The 24,264-nt window shown below is 31.2% G+C and overlaps 2 protein-coding genes across 2 annotated transcripts; one reads left to right on the top strand and one right to left on the bottom strand.

Annotated features, from left to right (window-relative positions):
* The first annotated feature begins 4,475 nt into the window (after nt 1–4,475).
* Nucleotides 4,476–6,204, top strand: LOC139529907 (neuronal acetylcholine receptor subunit alpha-7-like). The gene has a single exon (XM_071325869.1). The coding sequence runs from the start codon at nt 4,490–4,492 to the stop codon at nt 5,720–5,722; it is 1,233 nt and encodes a 410-aa protein (XP_071181970.1). The 5' UTR covers nt 4,476–4,489; the 3' UTR covers nt 5,723–6,204.
* Nucleotides 6,205–18,635: 12,431 nt separating this feature from the next.
* LOC139529906 (neuronal acetylcholine receptor subunit alpha-6-like) lies at nt 18,636–20,821 on the bottom strand. The gene has a single exon (XM_071325868.1). The coding sequence runs from the start codon at nt 20,381–20,383 to the stop codon at nt 19,145–19,147; it is 1,239 nt and encodes a 412-aa protein (XP_071181969.1). The 5' UTR covers nt 20,384–20,821; the 3' UTR covers nt 18,636–19,144.
* Nucleotides 20,822–24,264: the final 3,443 nt, after the last annotated feature.

The following is a 24,264-nucleotide window of genomic DNA, read 5'->3' as shown; positions in this document are numbered from 1 at the left end:
ATTTAAACAATCTTGTTTTGTCGATTCTTTTTCTCTCGATAGGTAACATTAAAGTTTAACATATGAAATTTGGCGCGCTTTTGCATGTAAAAATTACCGGGTACAAGACCGTATTGCGGTTTTGATTTAAATGAAGACAATGTTTTACATCAAAGAAACTCTGGAAACATAAAATGTGCAGTAAAGTAGCATCACCAGGTATTTTGTTCATAATATAATGCTAACATGGCTTTAATCTAAAGTTGATATCAAAATTAGCATTTCAATTTTTGGCGACTTTTATCGAGTTCAATATACCTTTCAATTATTACCACTTTGAAAAATAATTATTTTGATGCTTCAAATAGTATCGAATTCATAACAGTGTGGCTATGGACATTGATTGGCGCACTTTAATATCCCATTGACTGGGACAGATTAGGTGAACGTTCGTCTATAACGCCCATTGCTCACGACGTCCTTAATATAAACATTTAAACCGTGGGGTCACCAAAGGTTCTCAACGCCTATATAAAATAATTCGAAATACTAATCAGGAATTTGTGTTTTGATTTGTATTGATTAATTAAACGTCCTTTACTTGTGTTTTTGTTATGTTTCGACAATCAATTTTCATAATAAGATATCGCAAAGCCATGTTCTTTCAGAAAAAAAGAATGACTTACTGAATGCATGTATTGATTGATTATCTTTTTCGGATTTAACAATTGCGATTGTCGAGTTATGTAATCTTTTAACTTTTATCTGCTCTAATTTTATTTTAGAACAAATGCATAATCCACTTTCAAAAGTTGTGCAAATACGAAACATAAAGACAAAATATACTTCTGCCCTGTCTTTTTTGTACTTGAAAGTTATTGGATAGTAAGAAAGCTATTTGGATTAAACCTTGTGAAATTTGCATGCATTTACGTTATTGTATTGGCAAAATGTATCATTTGGTGTATATAGGAAACTTAAACCGTTCTGCTATACTGCTACTATACTTGTGAAAAACACTTGGCAACAGAAACGCATTCATCTTATCTATATAAAAAAATCGACCCAATTTACATAGAAATGGACGTCTTCGTGCATTTGTGATCGCAAATAAAATATGTTCTGGACCTTATGAGTATTTGGACCATACGTGTATGGTTGGACCATATTAGTATACCCTTATGGTCATGATATATGCGTATGGTCCAAATACTCATATGGTCCGGAACACATACATGATATTCTGTGCGATGTCGGTCGTCTATTAATTTTTTTCTTTTGTTGATGGATTTGACGTCTTTCTGTGAGTGATTATTTGTTCATGACTTAAAACTTACTTGCAAATAATTTAAAAACAAGACTTGATTTATAAAAATGTCCAAACAAACCATGATTTTTTTTTAAACATACATCACATCCATTGCAAAAGGCTAAAATTCGCCAGGTCTTTAATTTCAACTAAGTGAGTTGACTAAATTAATGTTGCGGACCATTTTCCAATTTCCATGCGGTATCCTATTTTTTTTTCTCGCTCATCTTTTATGTTTGTTTTTTTCATCCCAAGACCTCTTGGAGCTTTCATTCTATAAAGTGTGTATTTTTCTAATGGTCGAAGGCCATACGGGGACCTATAGCTTGATAACGCCTGTTGGTCCCTGGAAAGAATGTGTCTGATGGCCTATCACACTTCATATTCTTATTTTAACATGCAGTTATATCTATGATAAGAATATAAATTGAATTGTCATTGAGACAAAAACCCAACCAAAGAGCAAAAAAAAAAAGAAGAAAAAAAAAAAGCCCAAGGCAACATGTAGATCTTTCGTATCAAGGGAATTGCTATAAATATATTTATTTCAGGTTAATAGTATTAGGCCATACTCAAGTTATAAAATAGATCTTGTCGTCAACTTTTGCAACCAGCTTGTATGTTTCTATAATGCACTGTTAATCTTTTTTGGGCTTCGACTTTTCCATTGGACAGACAATTTTGTTTTCGACTGTTTTAAAAAGATGCATTTTTTTACAAAATCATACAAGTAAGGAGTCTCTGGCCTTTGGTAGTGTTGTATGTTAATTAATGTTTGTTTATTTATTTGTTTAGGAAATAAGTATGACGTACATTTTCACTGAACTAGGACACTTTTTATAATAGTTTTTCGATATCGCTCGGGCAAAAATAATCACGAATATAATGCCTACCCATGTTAAAACTACAATAAAGTATAGTTTGCATCAATTATTTCTTGAACCTACCATTTTTTTTTGTCTGTGTTGGATTTGTGTGGCATTGAAAAAAAAACGGGTATAAACTACACAATGCAGCTTCCAACAAGAATACAAGATTTATTGATTTTCAAAATGCGACCAAAATTAAAAATTTTCTCGCAGCGGAAAAAATGCAACAGTTTGATTTTCATTGAAATAAAATAATTGTTATAATTTACACACCGTTACTTTTTCCAATATAAATATTCGAACTATTTTGTTTGTTGTTTCCTTTATAAATTTACATCATTTTTAAAAAGACCACGCGTCTTCGATATTTAGAAGACTATAAAAGCGATGTTCATTATCTTTCTTCTGCTGTAAGTTTAATTTAGTTATTTTGTGTCATAATTGCCATCTCGTATGTTTTAAATTTGAATAAAGAAGATTTAGGTTGTCTTATACGTCAATGATACACAAAAAAAAACCGATAACAAATAAAATAAGGTGCAACATTCATTCTCCATGAAAAGAATACATCACATGGATGTCATTTTTGTAAGAAAAATACCAATTTCGTGAGAAGTTGTGTGTTGGACTTGAAGAGCCAAGGCAAACTGACAAATATCTGAATGAACGAATCGATTTATGGTATATATATAAAAAAAAACAAAGCCCACATGGTTAGCATTGAATAAATAGAAGGCCACTCTTAAATGATCACAACGTAGAAGTTTTTGTTCTCTTAATCAATAAGATGTTTTCTGAAATAACGCGGGTCCCTATTAACTTAAAAGTTTTTTTGGTTTTTTTTACCATGAATAAACCTTTTTTTTTTTATTATTATTTATTGATATCAGCTCTGGACATTAATATTCTTAAAAGTGAAACTGTTGTAAGTGATGGTATAACAATTATTTAAAATAAATTCCTTAAATGATATGTGAAAAGAAAGTTTCATTTTATGTATCAAAATGTGTAACAAATGATTACTAGTATTTAAATCCCCACTTGAAGGCCTCCGATAGACTGAGTGAGCATAAAATCATCGCCCACGACAAACAAGTTAAAGGTAAACTTTTCAGTACAATTACTAATAAACGTTTTACTGTCGACCACACTGTTATGAATTTCGTTCTATATACTAGTTAAATACTTATTATAATATTCATTTTGTTTACTTAAAAACTGAAATGACAGTACGTAAACTTTAGTTTGAACTTTCAAAAAAATGAAACTTCATTAAGTTCATTTTAAATTACATTACGAGTTGCTTAAAGACAATAATTTGGTGTCCTTTTAAAATGCTTTATCACAACACTAGTAATTATAGTGTTATTTATATTGGCTTACTCTAAATAACATGAACTTATGTGTAAGTGAATAACATAATTGAAGATTTTATGTGATGTATTAGGCGTAAGATTATCAAATTTCCAAAAATAAGTAGCTAGGTTCTCTGGTAAATAAAGCCCACAAAGGTATACGTAAGCATTAAGTTACTGGCGTATATTTGTTTTAATCATCTAAAATGACTGTCTCATTTTCATTACGTTTTGAATGAACAAAGGATATCGTATTAATTTTAATTTTATTATTGTTTGAAAGTACTCTAAAGTACTTGTATTGATATTTTTTGGTTAATGCTCTTAATGTAAATTTGTGAAATTTTTGAAACTCATACAATTATTTGTAAAACTGCAGCATAACCCATGAGTTATATTTATGTTTATCTGTTTCGTATAGTTTATTAATACCTTCCAGGTAGTTAGTTGTTTTGGACAATTTTTTTTTAATTTAATACCGACCAAATCTTTTGTCGTCTTTTTTTTTTTTTTTTTTTTTTATCTCAATTGAAGATTCAGTTTCACTTTATTCATATAAATTGCCGTTTTATAAAATATCTTTTTTGACATTAGTTATTTATGAAATATTTTGGTAACCTCTGAATATCTTTATCCAGCAGATTGATGCAGAACTGTTGACTGTTGCTTGGTTTTGGTGGGGATATTTTTTTCCGTGTATAATCGAACATAAGTCTGTCTGTATCATCCGTTTCAGCTGCTCAACACAATATAAAGCTATTTTTAACACGTCCGCTGCGCTCACTCTACAACAAATATCCATTTCTTCGTCTCCGATTGTAAACTTTTGTAGCTTTGTTAAGCATTTTGTGGTTAAAATTCTTTTGCGATAGCTTAGATTCATAATTCAAAATGTTTACATTACCATTACCATGGTACTTTTTTTATAATCATTTAACTGGGTTTTTTTTATGTTTCAGTGATCAAAAGACCATAAGATGAGGACAGCTTTTCAAATATTATTTACACTTATGCTCAAAACTGTGATACATGTATCCTGCTCTTCGATGAACGATGTTAGTAACTTACATACAACGTTATTACAGAACTACAATTCTGAAGTAAGACCAGGCGACAACCAGTTTGTACCTACTAATGTCAATGTAACTTTCAATTTAGTCGCCATTCAGGAATTTGACGAAGTAGATGGCAAATTCGCAGTGATTGGATTTTTCGAAGTCACATGGGTTGATTCAAGAATGTCATGGAATCCTTCAGATTATAATTATACGTACACGATGCTTTTCTCACAGAATGTAGTGTGGAAACCAACTTTGTTAAGTATTAATCCTTTCAGCAAAATTGACCAACTTGGAAAGGACTTCATGACGGTCAGATATTATCCCAACGGATTTGCATATTGGTCACCAGGTGAAATTTTGAGCAGTTCGTGTAGTGTTGACGTCACATATTTCCCTTTTGATCAACAAACTTGTTTTATTACCCTGATGTCATGGGGAACGTGGCCCAATGAAATTCTACTGCAATCACCGCTTACTAATTTTAAAATGGGATTTTATTCAGAACATGGAACATGGCAAATTTCTTCAACTTCTGCAGTAGATAGTACATCTACTGGTATGTCTGTCATTGATCTATCGGTAACAATGGAAAGACGCCCTGCCTTTTTTGTAGTCAATATTGTACTTCCGGTTATGTTCTTAATGGCGTTAAATTGTTGTGTGTTCATTTTACCGCCGGAATCGGGAGAAAGAGTATCATATTCTATTACTGTGTTATTAGCAATAGCTGTGTTTATGACACTGACCGGGGATAATCTACCGAAAACATCCGAACCAATGTCGTTACTTAGTTATTTTTTAATGTCAGACCTCGTTTTCAGTGCTGTAATTTGTCTGATTACAATGTTGGGGTTAAGACTTCATTATAAAGATGACAAACACCATGTTCCGTCCTACTTAAAGCGAATAGTATGTTTCTGTAAATGTTCATCAAATCAGAAACAAATAAACGACGTTAGACCTTTCTGTACCGATGAAAAGATACAGCAATTTTCTAATTTTAATAGAAAAGACAACATGTCTGCCGACTCAGATGTTTCCTGGAAAGATGTTTCTAAGGCACTCGACACGATACTACTATGGATTTCTATTGGTGGACTTGTGATCAGTATTATTTTATTTTTTATCATTTTAAAAAAATTGGTCTGATCATTTCATAAAAATATGAAGTCTATAAAAATTGATTATTTTGTCTCCTTAGGTAATAAAGCTATTGATGTATTTAAAGTATTTATCATCCCTGATTCACACATTTTGTGGTTTGAGGCGTTCCTGATGAATGGTCAATTCACCCAGACGAGCTTTTCGGAGAAAACTACAAGGCTTTCACTTACTAAACTGTGTTACACTCACAAGATCAAAATATAAAACTTGAAGAGACACCAAAAAACTGAATATTTTAGAGAAAAAAATAACTTTAACTATAATAGGGTGACTTTGGTTCTATAGATAGTAGTAAGATTGGGAATGTTCTGGGTTTTTTTAAGAAGACAGGTATATAACTTATCCAACAATTTGAATGTCTAAAATATGTGAAAATCCTATCTTATTCGGTCAATGCTTTTGTATTGACTATCACCTTTCATATTATTCCCTCTGATTTGAAAACAGATAATTGAATACCTTATCTGATAATAAGCATATACCTATATCTAATGAAACATCAATATGCATCCACCAATATGTATCATTAAATATTTTATAACCAATGACGCATGTAACCCATCAATAAGTGTCTGAATTTATTTTCTTGTTTAAAAATGCCAACAACATCTGCCGTATATGTTATATTATTATAAAACAATTATATTATGCATAGTATATATGCAATAAATTAAAGAGATAATAAGTTTCATTAAATTAGTTGTAATGTGTCACATAGCATACCACCATAGTTTTTTCTGGGATTTTCGATCTGTGTCTATGAGTAACTTATAATGTAATAGTTGTTAATGAATCATTTTTAACTTTTCAGTTTGATTACATTTTGCCCTACTTTTTTTTCCACAATAACATTTGGATACGAGAATATTTTGATAAACAGCAATATTAATCAAGGAATCGTTTTGTATGGCGTATATATATATAGGTATAAGAAGATGTGGTATGAGTGCCAATGAGACAACTCTTCATCCAAGTCACAAATCGTAAAATAAATCCATTATAGGTTAAAGTACGGTCCTCGACACGGTGTTTTGGCTCACACCGAGCAGTAAGCTATGAAGAGCTCCAACAAATGACTACTGTAAAACCATTCAAACGAGAAAACTGACAGTATAATCTTATATCAAAAACGAAAAACATGTATAAACCACATCAACAAACGACAGCTACTGAACATCAGGTTCTTGACTTAGAACAGGTGTAAACAAATGCAGCGGTTTTAAGCTACATATATGTATTTTTAGAAAGGATTGTGATTTGTTTAATACTAGTTTCTTCTGTTCCAAATACAATGCGTTTTTTTTAAATAGTAACTAACCGTGGTTATTTTCAAAGATTTCACAAAAAAACTTACGATTAAGATTAATCATAAGTATACTGGTTTGTTCAGGACTGAAGACCAATCTTATGCGTAAGTTTTTTTGTGAAACCGACCCCTGGTTTCTAAAATTTACGTTGATTGGATATTCAAAGGGAAAATGAATCGAATCCTCTAATGGACATCCACATTCACAATTTGGTAGACTTTATTTTGAAATCTACTTAGAATATATAGTCTTTTGTCTGTTTGTCCAATGATTTAAGACCCAACTATATAACAATAAGAAAATGTTGTATGGTTGCCAATAAGACAACTTTCTGCTAAATTCAAAACGAAGTAAAAGTGTCCATATATCTTAATATATTTATCACCTTATTTTACGTGTTGTCAACTGGTGTAAATTTATTATGATCAACTTCATATTGTACCCATATATAAAGGAGTTCAATGTAAAGAAAAAAGGGATAGTATGTTTTAATTTAACTCATCATAGTTACCAGGATACAAATATTGTATGCTCGTGTCGTTGACTCACAACTGACACTCAAATACAAAAAAAAAATATAAAGGTCATATAAAATACGAAAACGAAGAGCATTGAGGACTTACAATTCCGAAAAGATTTGTCAAATAAAGCCTTAATCATATATTCCTCAGATAAAACATCCTTACTTTTTCGAAAATTCAATGTTTGTAAACAGGTAATTCATAACTATGACCATAATTATCATGCTAATTCCTGTCAAGACAAAAGTGCTTACTACTATGCCGGTTATAGCGTCGGAGAGATACCATCCACCAGCAGTGGACAATATTCAGTGTATCATATTAAGGCAACAGTGGTTTATCGATGTTAAAATCTCGTTAATCAACGAGGAATGGACAATTTATGGTACCAAAAAGAAATCGTTAAAACTCCAAAAGAAAATACATCGAGTGCTAAGGCAGAATGTGCGTCTCTTTCTATGCATAAAACAGTCATCGGTATATACAGTTGAACTAAAGAAAGTAGTGTCTGAATAATTTTCTCATCTGACTGTTTTATTTTCCATTATTTAATTTTCATTTCAATTTTGATAGAAATAATAGATTCATGAATATTTACCATATAATTTCCCTCTCCAGTTTTATTCATATTTAATGAATATAGTTTAGTTTCCTTGGGTTATACTCACAAAAGAAGCCATTAGAGATCTATGTTAAAATTTGAATATTAGCTTTGATATGAAATACTAGATAATCAAATACCACCATAATATTTTCTTCAACGAACTTTTGTTTCTTAATCAAGAAAGTACTACTATTTCCCCAATATTTTACCCATTGTACCATTTTATGTGTATATTCATATTTTGTATTTAGGCAGACATTTGATCTTTTTGTGTCCACTTAATTATAATTTTTCTTCACCATTTTTATTGTTTGTTTGTGTGGGTGTTATTGTTCTTTAAATAGTTTATCTAAATCATTCTTTATTTTGCTTAATTCCTACACATTGGTTTTCGTTATTTCCCCATCCTTGGATTTGAAAAAAAACAATAAATGTATTGAATTTCCAAATGCACGTATACATATATAAGGAAGAGGTTTATTCGCCGAACGCATGTGGTTTGGTTTACCGAAGAAATATTTGCCAGGATAACGATGCTTAATTGACTCTAGCGAAGGTTAGTGAAGTTTAGACAAATACACAAATATCAAGACAGTATGTCTAATATAAATAACTCGGTTAATGATTGTTTTGGGTTCGAACGAGGTACAGGCATGTTATAGAAAACGGTGGATTAAACCTGGTTTTATAGCTAGCTAAACTTCTCACTTGTATGACTCGCATAAAATTAAAAAATAAAGAAAAAAGTAAAACCACAAAAATACTGATCTCCGTGGAAAATTCAAAACGGAAAGTCTCAAATCAAATGGCAAAATCAAATGATAAAACACATCAAACGAATGGACAACAACTGTAATATTCCTGACGTGGTACAGGCATTTTCAAATGTAGAAAATTGTGGATTGAACCTGGTTTTATAGCGCTTAACCTGTCACTTGTACGACAGTCGTATCAAATTCCGTTATATTGACAACGATGCGTGCTCAAAATGTCACACATAGAGGAACAACAACTGGGGGGATTTCAGGTGCTCGGTAACGATAATAAGATCCTGTTCTACATGTTCTAAGTCAGTAGGTCACAGTCGTGAAAAGGGAACGGGATGGTAGGGTAGTTACGACATAAGGAACATATCCGATATCATCGAATATTCAATAACGGTCAACCAAGTCGTGATGGCGTCTGCAAAATTTACGAAGTGATGACTTCAACTTCACAATCTTAAACGCTTTGTCTTAAATGAAATGGTCACAATTGGGAAGCTGAAATCATCTCTTTTGTCGTAATTGTTGGTTTTCAACCGACCCTCATAGTCAATTTGTAGATATAAGTCCTAATTAAATGGCAAAATCAAAAGCTCAAACACTTCAAACAAATATGATAACAACTGTCATATTGATGACTTGGTACAGGCATTTTCTTATGTAGAAAATGGTGGATTGAACCTGGTTTTATAGCGCTAAACTTCTCACTTGTACGACAGACTTGACAGTCGCATCAAATTCCATTATATTTACAACGATACAAAACAGACATAATAGGTAAAATAGTCAAAATATAGTCAAAATATGGGAACAGCCGTCATCACTGTGTCACAATCTCAAAACAAACAAATATTTAACCAAAAAGCACAAAAGCGTCTATCAAATTTAAAAACAAAATGCATTGCTTCGCGTGTTTATCGTCATAAAATGTAAACGTCACATATGAAGAAATATAGAATATTTTTGCAGTTTAGTGTTTTTTCAAATAAAATATAATTTCACATGGGGAATGGTGGTATACAGGGTTAAAAAATCAAAAGTATGTTAGACCTAATTTAGATACACTTCAACTGTTATAAAGAAACACAAAAAGGCATACAGAAAAAAAGCACATCTATAGGCAAAAATGAAAGACAAGAATACAAAAAGTTTACCATAAAACAATAGCACAATGACGGGATGTATAAATACAGATCCACGTCAAATAAATACAACCATTGATTCTGGTTTGGAGGTGAAAGCGAATGTCAAATTCGATGTTTCAGTGTAACAAATGAATTATAGAGCTTATAAGTACGAACCTTGTTACTCTGTGACAATATTTTTGTTTACCATTCTTCAGATTTATCATGAGATATAATTGTCTTCAAATAATAAAAAAAAATCTTAAAAATGCGCACTTTGACTACTAGCATACAATTCAAAAATTAAGTGTTTTTGTGTGACCATTTGTTATTTATACTGTCATTTTCCATCTCACTTTTCTCACATTGGTAATTGCCCTAATACATAAGTACGTACCTTTATCGCAAGAATCGGTGGGAATTATTAACACAATTCAATCATGATTTGAACAATTTCTTACGTGTTTTTTTCTTAGCGTAGACTTTTTTTCTTCATCAATTAGATTATTCATTTTCTATTTAGTTGTTTTTTTAATCAGTAAGCGTAGCTCAAGGGTCAAAAGGAAAAGGGTTATCATTGTAATTTAGAGTGCATTTCCTTCTAACACTAACGATGCAAACTACTAAACGCTCACACGATTTGATCCTTTGTTTCTAACATACGTTTGCAAAGTTTACATAAACTTTGACAAACTATGCACTCGCTAAAGTGGCGTCTTCCGTTTGTCGTTCAACGTTTGTTAGTACAAACGCTACATTTGTTTCTAGCTTTAACCTTTAATTTTAGTAAAATCATTAGAAAACATTGGAACAATCTGCAAAAAGACAAACAAAGCAGGAAAATCTCAACCCTTAGTAGTGCCTATCATAGTGTATAAACGTAGCAAAAATATAGAAGAATAACTTCATAAATCAAGGCAGTAGTTGGGAAACTTTTGAAAAGGGATCCAAGCAAAAATTCACGAAACACTGTTAGTGATAATCTTAGTTATCGGCAACACTCTTTCATATATATGAAAAAACGGTGAAAAGTCTTGAGATTTATTACGTATGTTAGTTGAAGGAACCACATTTGATTATAACTAAACAATAAGTCTGTTTAGTATTTACCAACAACATATGCATTAATGAAAGTCCAAACAGGATCAGTAATCACTAATGAACGATGTATTTGTTTCTACTTCTGTAGTGTTTAGCAAACGATAATTCACGCCACACAACGTTTACGACATTTCAGTTAGAAATAAATGCACCCTTAGTCTCGACTTGATTTTTGTAAATTTTATCAATTACGTTTTGAGTAGAAAAAAAATATAAAATCAAAGGACGATAAGTTTTTCGATTTACTTTATAATGAAACAGTTTGGTTTAAATGTTCTTTATAAAATCATCTATTTTTCTGACACAAAATAAAAGAAAGAATTTATGTCACGTGAGCTCTATCATGTTTTATATTTGACTCGAAAATCACATTAATTCATTGATGAAAATATAATAAATAAACATATTAAATATACACGAATACCAAAAAGAAGTCAAGTATATAGATTGATGCAAATTCAATGTGATGTTTTGTAATTGAACACAGTATCCCTGTATATGATACATGTTTGGTATGATATCTGATCGACTTATAAAGTATTTTATGCAACATGTGCAATGAACAAATTTGAAACATTCTTTAAAACTTACTTTACGTCTTCAATATCGCTCGATCAGCTGTATGATTTCGGAAACAGCATTAAGTTATATAACTGTATTTAGACTATCTTGTTATCATTCGTCAGACCAATTATAGTTTAAATAAATACATGAGAAGTTCTAGACAGTTTGTAATTTCGGAGTGCATAATATACCATGTACTTTTGGTACTCAGATTCTAACATAGAAATTTGTGATTGTATGCTAAATATGATCTTCTTCTTGTGGAATGCAACAAGTATTTTGTTTCTAAAACTATGATTAATTTTAATTATCTAACAGTATGCTTAGTTCAAACTATTTTGTTCTGCAACTCCGCATCAATATCTAGTATTTATTTAGAATACTTAACGTGCTGTAAAAAGTAAAATCACAAAAATATTGAACTCCGAGGTAAATTCAGAACGGAAAGTCAGCAATCGAATAGCAAAATCGAAAGCTCATACACATCAAACGAATGGATAACAACTGTCATATTCCTGACTTGGTACAGGCATTTTCTTAATTGATAACGTTATCATCATTTTGATGAAGGATTGTCGATTACTAACCGTTAATTGGTTGTTAGTAGTTATAAACGATCGACAACAAACTTATAACGTCTGTATAAAACAACAAAACAAAATCATTTTTATATTATGTTATTTACTTTATCAAGCAGATAAATCTAATAATATGTGACTAAAACATCGTTGCAACCAAAAACTTAAATGTAAATATCATATTATTAGAGAATTGTATCACTTTGAAAGTTTTAATAAGTCCATCGTGGTAATAGAAATCTATAGATTGTTTTCAATTAATCGTTTTATGTCTTGTTTTTGGAGTTTATAATCATGAAAGATAACTGATGCGAATCACTTTGGTTTTCATAATATTAAGTATACATTTTTATGATCTCGGTCAGTCGACATTTGAGATCCCCTGGCCACATTTAAGTAGATCTCAATCGACTGATTATTACCATCATTGATAAGAATATAAAAACGCTGTGACCAATTGGGATCAATGACAATGTGTACTTCCAATCGAGAAGCACTTATCACCTCAGTTGAATGTATTAGTTCGCAAATATACAGCGTGTACTGTGTGTGACAACTCATAACGTAAAAGCGATTAGGTTTCGAATAAATTTTTAAAAAAAGTTATCGACATATATGTCAACATAGATATTTTAATATATAAATGAAACAGATTTATCGAGATTTATAAAAACAAATATTACTTTCTTTGTTTCATATTTGTTTGTTTTTATAGTGATAAAGATTAAAACACAATGTTGACTGTAGCCATCGTATTTTTGACATGTGTAACTATTATGTCTGTATGTTTTGTTCACATCTTTGTCAATATTTTGGAATTTTATGCAACTTTTTTACAAGTTTGAGGTTAAGCTAGCGATAAAAAAAGGTTTAATTCCCCATTTTCAACATACGAAATACAATTTGGTTTACAACGAAATTGAACTGAACTATTGCCGGTTGGCCAAACTAAGAGATTCTCCACATCAGCCATTATACCAGAGGTAGAGGTGGGTATTGCATCTAAAATGGCCCATAGCACTTATGCCCTAGACCCGTACGAGTTAGTCAGGAAAGGTAAAGTGGGTACCCTGGTATATCACAAACTCGAAATGAACTATTGCCGACTGGCCAAACTAAGAGATTCTTCACGTGGGCCATGATACCAGAGGTAGAGGTACTTATTGCCTTTAAAATGGCCCATAGCACTTATACCCTAGACCCGTACGAGTTTGTCAGCAGATGATTAAAAGGGAGATATGGTTTCCTGGTTTACAACGAAATCGAACTGAACTATTGCTGGTTTGCCAAACTAAGAGATTTCCACATCAGCCATTATACCAGAGGTAGAGGTGGGAATTGCCTCTAAAATGGCACATAGCACTAATGCCCTAGACCCGTACGAGTTAGTCAGGAAAGGGTAAGGTGGGTACCCTGGTATATCACAAATTCGAAATGAACTATTGCCGGCTGGCCAAACTAAGAGATTCTTCACGTTTTCGAGTCAGGAATTTGACAGATGTTATCCATTCGGTTGATGTGATCGAGCTTTCGGTTTTGCCATTTGTTTAAGGACTTTCCGTTTTTATCATTCCTCAGTGATTGGTAATTTTGTTATTTAATTTTTTTCAACTTATTTAGATTTATGTATTTGCAATAAATGTCATTGACTAATATAGCACACAACGAGAAAGAGCTGCAACTTTTGTTAGATTATTAATCTGCATAGTGTGGGGGCAATTGTATGATAATCAACACAAATAAGAGTAACATTGTACATTTTAGACCAGCAACTACTCATATATCTAGATATGATGTCATTTTAAGTTGTTATAATTCATTCTGAAGGTTTTAAATAATTATATTTATTTTAGTTTCGTTTTACATGAGCAATTATACTATAATATCACGGCAAAAGCCGTTGCATCTTTGGAAAATAGAGAATTAGGGTTGGTAACAGCCAAGTGTTATCTCTAAGGTGATGTTTGAAACGATTTATTTGTAAAGTTATATGCAAGTGCTGGGTTGTAAAAACATATTCTGGTATTAGTTTCTTACATTATAATACGTAAAAGGGCCTGTAGATTTGTTGAGTAGGAAAGTTACACTAAAATGGAGACTACGATATTACACCTATTTTTGCAATGGAAACGTATTATTCGTTTAGTGTATAGATTAAATGAAAACCTTCAGTAAACTAAATTTTATTCATTTACTTTGCCTGAAAATATGGACAATATTTTTGTTGTAAAACTATTTTTGTCAACGTCACACGATAGACATGTCGGTAATTGGTATGATGTTTTACATTCTGTTAAACCTATAACGGGTAGCGGTGGCAAAGTACTAATTATGCGAAGAAAATGTTAAACACGAAGAATATTGTACAATAACTTTGCCTTCCAGACAGAGAAGTCCTTTTGTCACATGTGGTGTAGCCCAACTGCTGATTAAAAGTGGGAGGTACGAAAATATAGTTTAAAAATCAGAGTGTGTCATATATTTAATATTTGTATTGAAGACGAAGCGCTTGTTCTATTACGATGTCCTCTTTATGACGATAGTATACACCAATCATATTATGTTTCTGAAACCTTTAATTAAATTTTTCATATTTAAGATCACAACAACAAAAATTATTTTGAAATGATAATATGATACGTGTGTGTTTCAAAATCTGTTATTTTTATTAAAAAGGAATTTATATTTATTGAGACTTTATTTCATATTGATTAACATTGCATATCTGTGCATTTTGATAGTCTCTTATAACTTTGTATAGAATGGTTCATATTTTATGAATTAATGTTTTACAATTCATAAATGTGGCTTGTTCTCGATGAGATTAGATTTTAATACAAATATTGAATTGAATTCATTACGTAAATGAAATACGGATCACAAAGTTGTTAGATTTATGTCTATTTTCAAACAAGGCAACAGTAGTATACTGCCGTTGAGTAGTTGAATTAAGCGAAATCCGGGTAACAAAGTAAAACCGTGGGAAACAAATCAAGTATAAGAGGTCAACAGCATACAACAATAACGATACACTGCAACAAAAACAGATGCCAACACACATAGAAACGGACTAATTGAGAACAACTTGGTACAGGACTTTTAAGGAAAAATGTAGGGTTAAACCTGGTATTATGGCTATTCAAACCGCCTGCTTGTTTGACAGTGTTATAAAATTCCGCTAAAACGACAATATTATGTGACAAGGATACGGTACAAATAAACATAAGAACAGGCTGGACAGAGAAATACATAAATTAATAATATTATAGTATATGACAACATGTAAGCGGCAGAATAACAACGGACACCTCCCATCAATTTACAAAAGTACACCAGGACACCACAAACGAATTATAAATTGCCCCTTGCACGTAGTATCAACGCCACAAAACGTCAAAAACTGTTTTGATAAAAGTTGAATATTGAATACCGTTGAAAACATGTTAAGTTTGCAGTGTTGTTCATTTTCTATTCACATTGTTGATAAATATCTACATGTTAGTCTAAATATACCATACACATGATAGTATGGCATTGAGTTTGAGTCTTCAAAAGTAGTAGTATCTGATGATGATCGATCTGTTTGAATGATTTTATTTCAATGTTTTGAAATCTGATTTACACGTTACAGCAAAATGGAAAGCAACAAAACAAAATGATCATGGCGCAATCTTTTTTACCGCAAACATATCATAATAGTTTATTCCTAATTTTAAAGGAGAAATTTTGAATTAGTTTATGTGCATTTTAGAACAGTAATTACTTATTAATTCTCTAGAAAAAAACACGGAAGAATTCCTTTTTTAAAAAAGGAGGTCAAAACATATATTGTTGTACAATCATCTTTTTAACTGTCAGAAATAGTTTCTTAATATAATAGCGGCGTATTTGGAAAATTAGAAAGAAAATAACCTTGCATGATGTGCATTGTGAAAAATGAAAGTGCGCAATGAAATCCGATAAACAAACTAAAACCGAGGGAAGCACATCAACTATTAGAGGAGAATTAAGGAACAACTGTGTGTTAATTAGGAATGTCGACTCGGTGAAGATTTACTGATCGGGTACTAGTTTGATTTACCTAGCGATTATCGAGTACTCGCCCGGTAAAGCACTTACAAACTGGAAACACAAAATTATACCAATTTTATGTATTGTGGGTCGTTGTCTTATGAACGTGAAACTCTCAACATTATTACCTAGGAGTAGATTATAGTTCAAGGATTTTTTTTACCATAGTTAATGTCTCATTGTACTAACTATGTAAAGGGTCAATAACTTTGTTAGGTAACATAGAGTCCTACAGATGCACATATATGCTCTCACGGTACAGAGGTTGAGAAATGACTTAGATAAGCTAAAAGTGTAAGACTTGGAAAAGTGCTCTTGTTCATATATCCTTCCTCTGTTTGGAGAGATTTTAAATGACAGTCAAATGACAGTTAAACGCAAATATTTGAATCATAATTTAATTTCTACCAATTTTAATTGATATTTAATTTCGCGGGAGGCACTCTTCATAACAACATTTCTTTTTAAGCTTAAGAAAGCAACAACATTCCAACAGGAAATCGATTAGTCAAGTATTATTTTAGTAATCGATACTCGAGTACATGAGTACTCGTTGACATCCCTAGTGTTAATCTCTGAAGTGGTATTCTTGTTATTCCTGTCAATATATTACTTCCAGGGTTTAAAGTCAAAACTTTCTCGGATGAGTTAAATATGAATAAAATGGCAATCAAAATAGAAAAAAGTAAAATCACAAAAATACTTAACTCCGGGGAAAATCAAAACGGAAAGTCCCTAATCGAATAGCAAAATCAAAAGCTCAAACACATCAAACAAATGGATAACAACTGTCATATTCCTGACTTGGTAAAGTCATTTTCTTATGTAGAAAATGGTGAATTGAACCTGGGTTTTTAGCTAGCTAAACCTCTCACATGTATGACAGTCGCATCAAACTCCATTATATTGACAAAGATGCGTGAACAAAACAAACAGGCATAAAAGGTGAAAATCACTAAAAAAAAAAAGAAGAAAACAAAATAACAAATATGTAACAAAAAAGCACAAAACGGCATATAGACCAAGTATATTAGAAAGAACACTGTAAAATCCCCTTGCGCCCGAATCGCATCTCATGCTCCATCTAAAATCCAATAGTCATCATATGACGAAGACAAGTATAAGAAAAAACGGTTATACTCCAAACGCAGTTGAAGTTAGAAAATTGTTGCAAAGGAAAGAAAACTTTATAATTTCAAAATTAAAATCGTCATGGTTGTCATAGATTTGGTACTGTAATGAACGCTGTTGTGAATTGCAAGGTAAATGCTTAGAAATGAGGCGTAGGAAACTGATTTTTAGATCTAATTAATCGATTACGAAGATGTAAATAAAATCTAAGAATCGTATCAACTCCAGAAGGAGCGAGAATTGATGAGTTATCAAGGTGGATGTCCCCTCCTCTGCTTTCGTCATCCACCTTGTGAATCCACACTCAGTCAAACGTTACAGTTTGAAATAGAACAATATCGTCAAAATTATGAATCAATCACCATTGGAAATAAAGCTATGAATATTTAACCCAGACAACTATTTATCTATATCGAAGGCAAGAACTCAAGCAGGTTTTGCTTTATGATGTAAATAATTACCAAAAATAGTCCAAATAAGTCATTTTTTCAAAATAAGAGAATACCAAATTTAATTTGCAAATAAATCATATGACTTAGTATTCTTTTATTGTGATTAAATTGTAATTCATAGTTAAAACGAAATAATGTCAGCCTAATACAATAATATTAAAGTTACAAAAAAAAAGAGCAAAGAAAATTGAAAAACTCTTTCCCACAAGCATAAACATATATAAATATTTATTCTTCTATATCTATTTTTAGGTTAAACGATGTTATAAGCTCAAAGAACTCATTGGAGGTAATGAATTCAATTATTACATATTATTATATCCCTGGTATTATAATGACATTAGTTTTTGTACATTTAAAGTTCGAACAAACGTATTTGTCAATACACGTTTGGAATTTCTAAAAAAAAAATAATTGATGTCCATCATATCATTAAACAAATGGTACTTACAGTAAAAAAGAAAGAACCGAAAGCAATGATACAGCTATTATCTCGGTATGCTAAATACACATATTTATTTTATCATTTCTATAATAACATACATATTGCAGACTATATAGAAGTAAATTACCCAATTCCCTTTCTTACAATTATAATATCGTGTAACCCCAAATGTGACAAACATGTGAATTATAAAATCTATTTATATTACGGACTTATTATTATATATGATAACTATTAACTTAAAACTCAAGATTTCATTCATTTCCCTTAGTTTTGTACAGCATTTTTTGCATATTCTTTCAATTTCATTATCAATTGTTAACAAAACGTTGGCGCTGACATAAAAAAGAAGAAAAAATGCAATCCTTTAAATGTTAAGTCAGTTTTCTTCATAAGTAGATAATATAGTGAAATCTGGATACTAAGATTCAGAAATATACAATTGAATTGTACATATTAATATACATGATATATAGTGGTCATGTTTTTAGAGATTTATTTAAAACAAGAAGTTGCTACTCAAACCCGACTCAAAAAGATATTTTATATTAATTAACTGTTTTGCTGAGACATTTCGTAACAGACCTCATCGGGGTATTTTAATAATATTTTTTATGCAAATCATGCAAATGTGAAGATGGTTCTCGATATTTTTGTAATTATTTCTCTTCCAATTCTAACCACAATCGGCCTTTTCTTACCAATAATCTTTCCTCGAAAATCTTGTTTACTTTACTGTATCTATCTAAATTAACTTTGTAACAACAACGAAGAATAACAATACACTAACTGAGATTCCTCCAAAGGAGACCCATAAACATATTGTATTAAGTGTTATACAGATATCGTTCCACGTCACATCATGCTTGTCGGTATTAGTTAAACCTTCATTGCCGTTCACATGTGAATTAGGACGATTTGATGTATTGTTTGGTATAAAGCTCCATTCTCTTTCTGTTCTTGGTGTATCACTTCTACAGCATAATACCAGCCGTTTAAGAAGAGATGGTATGTGACGGTTCTTATCTTTAAGTTGAAGTCTAAGACATAGAATAGTGCAAATACATATCAAAGAACTGAACACGAGGCCAAACATTAGAAAGTAACTTAGCAAAGACATTGGTTCAGATGTTTTAGGCAGATTATCCCCGATTAAAGTCAGAAATACAGCTATTGCCAATAATACAGTTATAGCGTATGAAACTCGTTCTCCTGAGTGTGGTGGTAAAACAAATACACATGCATTTAACACCATTAGAAATATAACTGGAAGTACAATGTTGATGACATAAAAACCTGGACGTCTCTTCATTGAGAAAGACATATCAATGAATGAAGAACCAACTGATTCATCATTACTTTCGGAAGACGCAGAAATTATCTTCCAGCTTCCATGCTCAGAAAAATAATCCAGATTGATTTCAGAAGAGGACTGCAACACAATTTCATTTGGTGTAGTTCCCCATGCCATCAAACGTATTGTACATTTCTGTTCGTCAAACGGGAAGTAAGTAATATCCACACTACACGAACTAATTAAAATTTCACCTGGTGTCCAGTATGCAAGGCCGTTGCTGAAATATCTCACCGTCATGAAATCTTTCCCGATCTGGTCGATTTTACTGAACGGATTTGTAATAACAATTGTTGGTTTCCATATATCATCTTGTAGAAACAACATAGTGTTCGTATTATTGTAGTCTAGTGGATTCCATGTCATTCTTGAATCATACCATTTGATTCGAAAAAATCCAATAACGGCATATTTTCCATCCACTTCGTCGAATTCTTGAATGGCCCCCAAATTGAAAGAAACATTTATTTGTGCAGCAACTGCTTGGTCATCTCCTGGTCTAATCTTTTTATTGTAGTTCAGTTCCAGTTTTGAATACAATCTGTTGACATCAGATAGGGTAGAGCCAAAATTAGGTTTTCCTCTACTCAGAAAAAGCAGCAGAAAAAATATTAATTTATTCCACGCCATTTGTCACATTTGTACAGTAACCACTTTGTTATAAAATTGTACATATAAAACTGTCTCCGAATTTATAAATCATTGTTCATACTTAGTCCATGATTAGCTAAATAATGAAATTCGCTTTTAACATTATTTAATTAGTCGCCAACACGTTTATGTCGTATGTAGTCTGTGAATCGAATACTTTTTACTTATTCATCAATTATCATCATAGTCAATATACCAACTGTTATGTCACTCTTCATCCAATGTATACCGTGTAGCTTATACACCTTTTTAGAAATATACAATTTTGTTTCACTGAATAAATAACATTAATATCCTCCTTCGACAGAAATAACTCTTACAAAGTACATGTTGACTGTCCAAACTTTAACAGCTCAAACAATCCTCTATGTGCATTATTTATATCTCCTTATTTATGTTATTTGAAACTTTGACGATGTAATCATTGTAACTTATTGTAGGTAATCGATACAATTAATACAAGTTATTATATTTCTGTTATTAGAATGAATTTTATGTTCATGATATTTACTGTTACAATACGTTTGGGATTTTACATTAAACACTTACTGTACATGAAATCATCAAATAAATGGTTGAAAATCAGTAAATGGACAACATCGATTAAATAACTAAAACAAAGCAGTGTGAACAAAGCATTGCTATATAGAAACGGTCAAACGTTTTGTCAGTTGGTATTTACACGATATCTTAATTACAACATTAATGTCAGTAAATAAATGAAGGTCTAATTTGAACTTTTTCTGTATTTTGTAGTATCGATTAATTAAAAATCCACTCTAAATAAGTGTTACGTGTATACACGCTACTTGTACAGTATCGTTGACCCAACATTTCTTTTTCTCTATAACGTAATTACATTTTCATAAAGGTAAACAAATTGTGAGAACTGAATCAGAATATGGGGGAAAGCTGTTCCCAATCAAGCTATAAAATTTTAAAGATTTATCCTGTTCAGTATTATAGAAAAAAATCACATAATGTTTCATTGCATATAAGAAACACTCAAAACATATGTCTATGGCAAAGACTTTTTATACATCGATGAAAAGTAGGATAAATTTCCTACAACTGTCCAATATATATAAGGCAATGTTTTTTCGACCCTTTTTCGTATGCAACCGGATGTGACGTACTACGATTTGGTTGTTTTACACCTTAACTGTCTTTGATTTTCTATGGCGGGATTGGTTCCCTTAATATGTAGATACTTAGTCAGCCTTTAGCTGTTGAGTTAAAGAAGTATTTATTTAGCTCGGTAGGTAAATGCGCTGCCTTGCCACAAAGAGGTCCTGGATTCGAGTCCCGGTGCAAATCGTACTCTCCGGTTTCAATTCAGTATCATTTCGATTTCTGATGTATATAATCCAAACATAAACACATGTTCAGTGTTGTAGTCAACTTGTCTTTAACAACTACCATGCAACGGTGAATACACAGTTGATCTTTATAATTATAAGCGAAGTTATTGACTTGTTCATTTCCTAATTTCGATTTGCGTCCGTCACATGATATAACATGCTGCAAAATACCATAAAAATAAGGTGTTTAAGAAGAACAAAATGCCAAAATTGGACAGCAGACAAAAATCGATCTAAATAAAAACAAATATGTAATTTTGGTATAATTCTTTCTGCAAGAAAATTCATGTTCATCTCAGACTCTTAAAACAGATAAGTATAGATAATCGGGTTTTTCTACACATTGATATCGTAAAATATCAACCGCGAGCAACTATGTGTATTTTTTGGCGAATGAAGAAAACCCGATAATCTGTTTATCGTTCTATTACTGGTCTTTTAATCCTCCCTAAGACAGTTTTACGATAGAAGAATGCAAGCTTGATAACAGCTCCTCACACATTGTGAAATCGCTGATGACTTTTCATCCGACATTTTGACATCCCTGATAATGCCTGCTCCTGTCTCAAAACCGTGATACAAGAATTACGGAGCGACTGAGCAGGGTAATATAAGCGTAAGGAATGACATTTAAGAGTGTTATATAGTGATTTGGTTTTTTTTTAACAAAATATTTAGTTCCATGCCTGAAAAAATGCAAACCAAAACAATGAACGATTTTATTTGCCATATAAGAGAGATAGCCAAAGAAAATATTTTCAAGAAAACAGTCAAAATATCGGATAAAAGATATTGAAAAGATGCTCTACATATTATTCCAAGGAGTCAAACAAAAACAAACAAATATTTTACAAACAACTAAAAAGTAAAATTACAAAAATACTGAACTTAGAGAAAAAATCTAATCTGAAAGTTTATAATCACATGGCAAAATCAAATAACAAAACACATCAAAAACGAATGGACAAGAACTGTCATAATCCTAAGATTAGGCACCATTATCCTCACCAAAATATTGAGGTTCACCTAGGGTCTCAGATAGGGTGAACATTCCTTGTTCCATAAGTTGCATCCGTCGGTATCTTATTTTTTTTTACAACATAATAATTGTATTCATCAAATATATCAAAAACTATCAAGATTCAAAGCTTCTCTTGATGTACCCTGTTACACTCCACTGCCTACCCAAGGAATAATCAGCCGATTAGATTAATTAACAGATATACATTTTATTAAGTTAACAGTTACTGTAGAATAGCATGACTATAAAATTATTCATTTGTTATGTTATTTTTAATTTTTAATAACATTGGACTTATTATCTTATCTCTATTTGTGTCTACTCTCTTATTAAATTCATTCACAAAAATTCTGTAGACATCTATATTTGTTGTTGTCTGTTCAGATACATAGTATGTCTTATATATAAAAAAAAAATAAGTATTGTAATTAAAAAATTGATTGAGTAATACTTGTTGTCTGTGATTTTGTACCCAAATATTAGGTGTTGTAGTTTTATCACAAAATCTATATTACATCTTATAAGGAGGTCATCTATTTGTTGCCACAATCTTGTCAAATAAGAACACTTAAAAAATAATGATTATAGTCTTCTTCTAGGTTACAAAAATTACACATTTAATGGTTAGTTATTTTCCATTGTGATAGAAGCTTTTTTGTTGGTACAATAAATTGTAGCAGTTTCCATCTGAAATTTTTTAATTTATTTTCAGTTAAATGTTTAAAAATAAAATTATACAATGACCTCATATTTGGAGCTTCTTTCATTGATAAAACTTTAAGCCACTTGTATATCCCTATTGGTGGTTCGTTTATATATTGTCACTGGTGAATCATATAACATTTTATTTTAAAAAAACATGTAGTCTCAAAATAACGATTTTTCCATGTGATCTTATTTCTCTGGACATTTACTGTACTTTTAACAGAGTTTTCTTTTTTAACAATATGATTCCAATTATGTGGAATAGATTGTTTCAATTTATGAAATTCAGCAATCCAGTTTACCTTACACTTTAATATTTTTAAAATATTATTTTCTGATATTGACATAGTGTCGTCGTGAATGTCATTTAAGTATATTATATCACTCTTTATCCAGTTTTCAAAGATGATTGGTTCATTATGAAATGTAATGAATTTATTTCCCCATATTATTTGCTTTCTTATATCAAAATATGAGTCTGGTTGTTTTGTTTGCCCACCCCCAGTCAAAATCCAAGCCTTTATTACTTCCCTATAAAATTCGGGAACATATTTGAAATATTCTTTATGTTTTATATCATTTAAATTCATGTGGAATATAAACAAAATATTATTTGACACTTTTAGATAGTTAAAGGGTATAAGCTTCCAGTTGGCAATTTTACCATTAACAAGTCTATATACGCATGATGCCTTTAGCGACAAAAAATAACTTTTAAAATCAACCATTTGTAAGCCCACTTTTTCATATGGACGTATTATCAGATTTCTTTT

This window comes from Mytilus edulis, chromosome 7 (assembly GCF_963676685.1).
Source record: "Mytilus edulis chromosome 7, xbMytEdul2.2, whole genome shotgun sequence".
In the NCBI taxonomy this organism is placed as follows: domain Eukaryota; kingdom Metazoa; phylum Mollusca; class Bivalvia; order Mytilida; family Mytilidae; genus Mytilus; species Mytilus edulis.
This window is presented reverse-complemented; position numbering and strand designations above follow the sequence as displayed.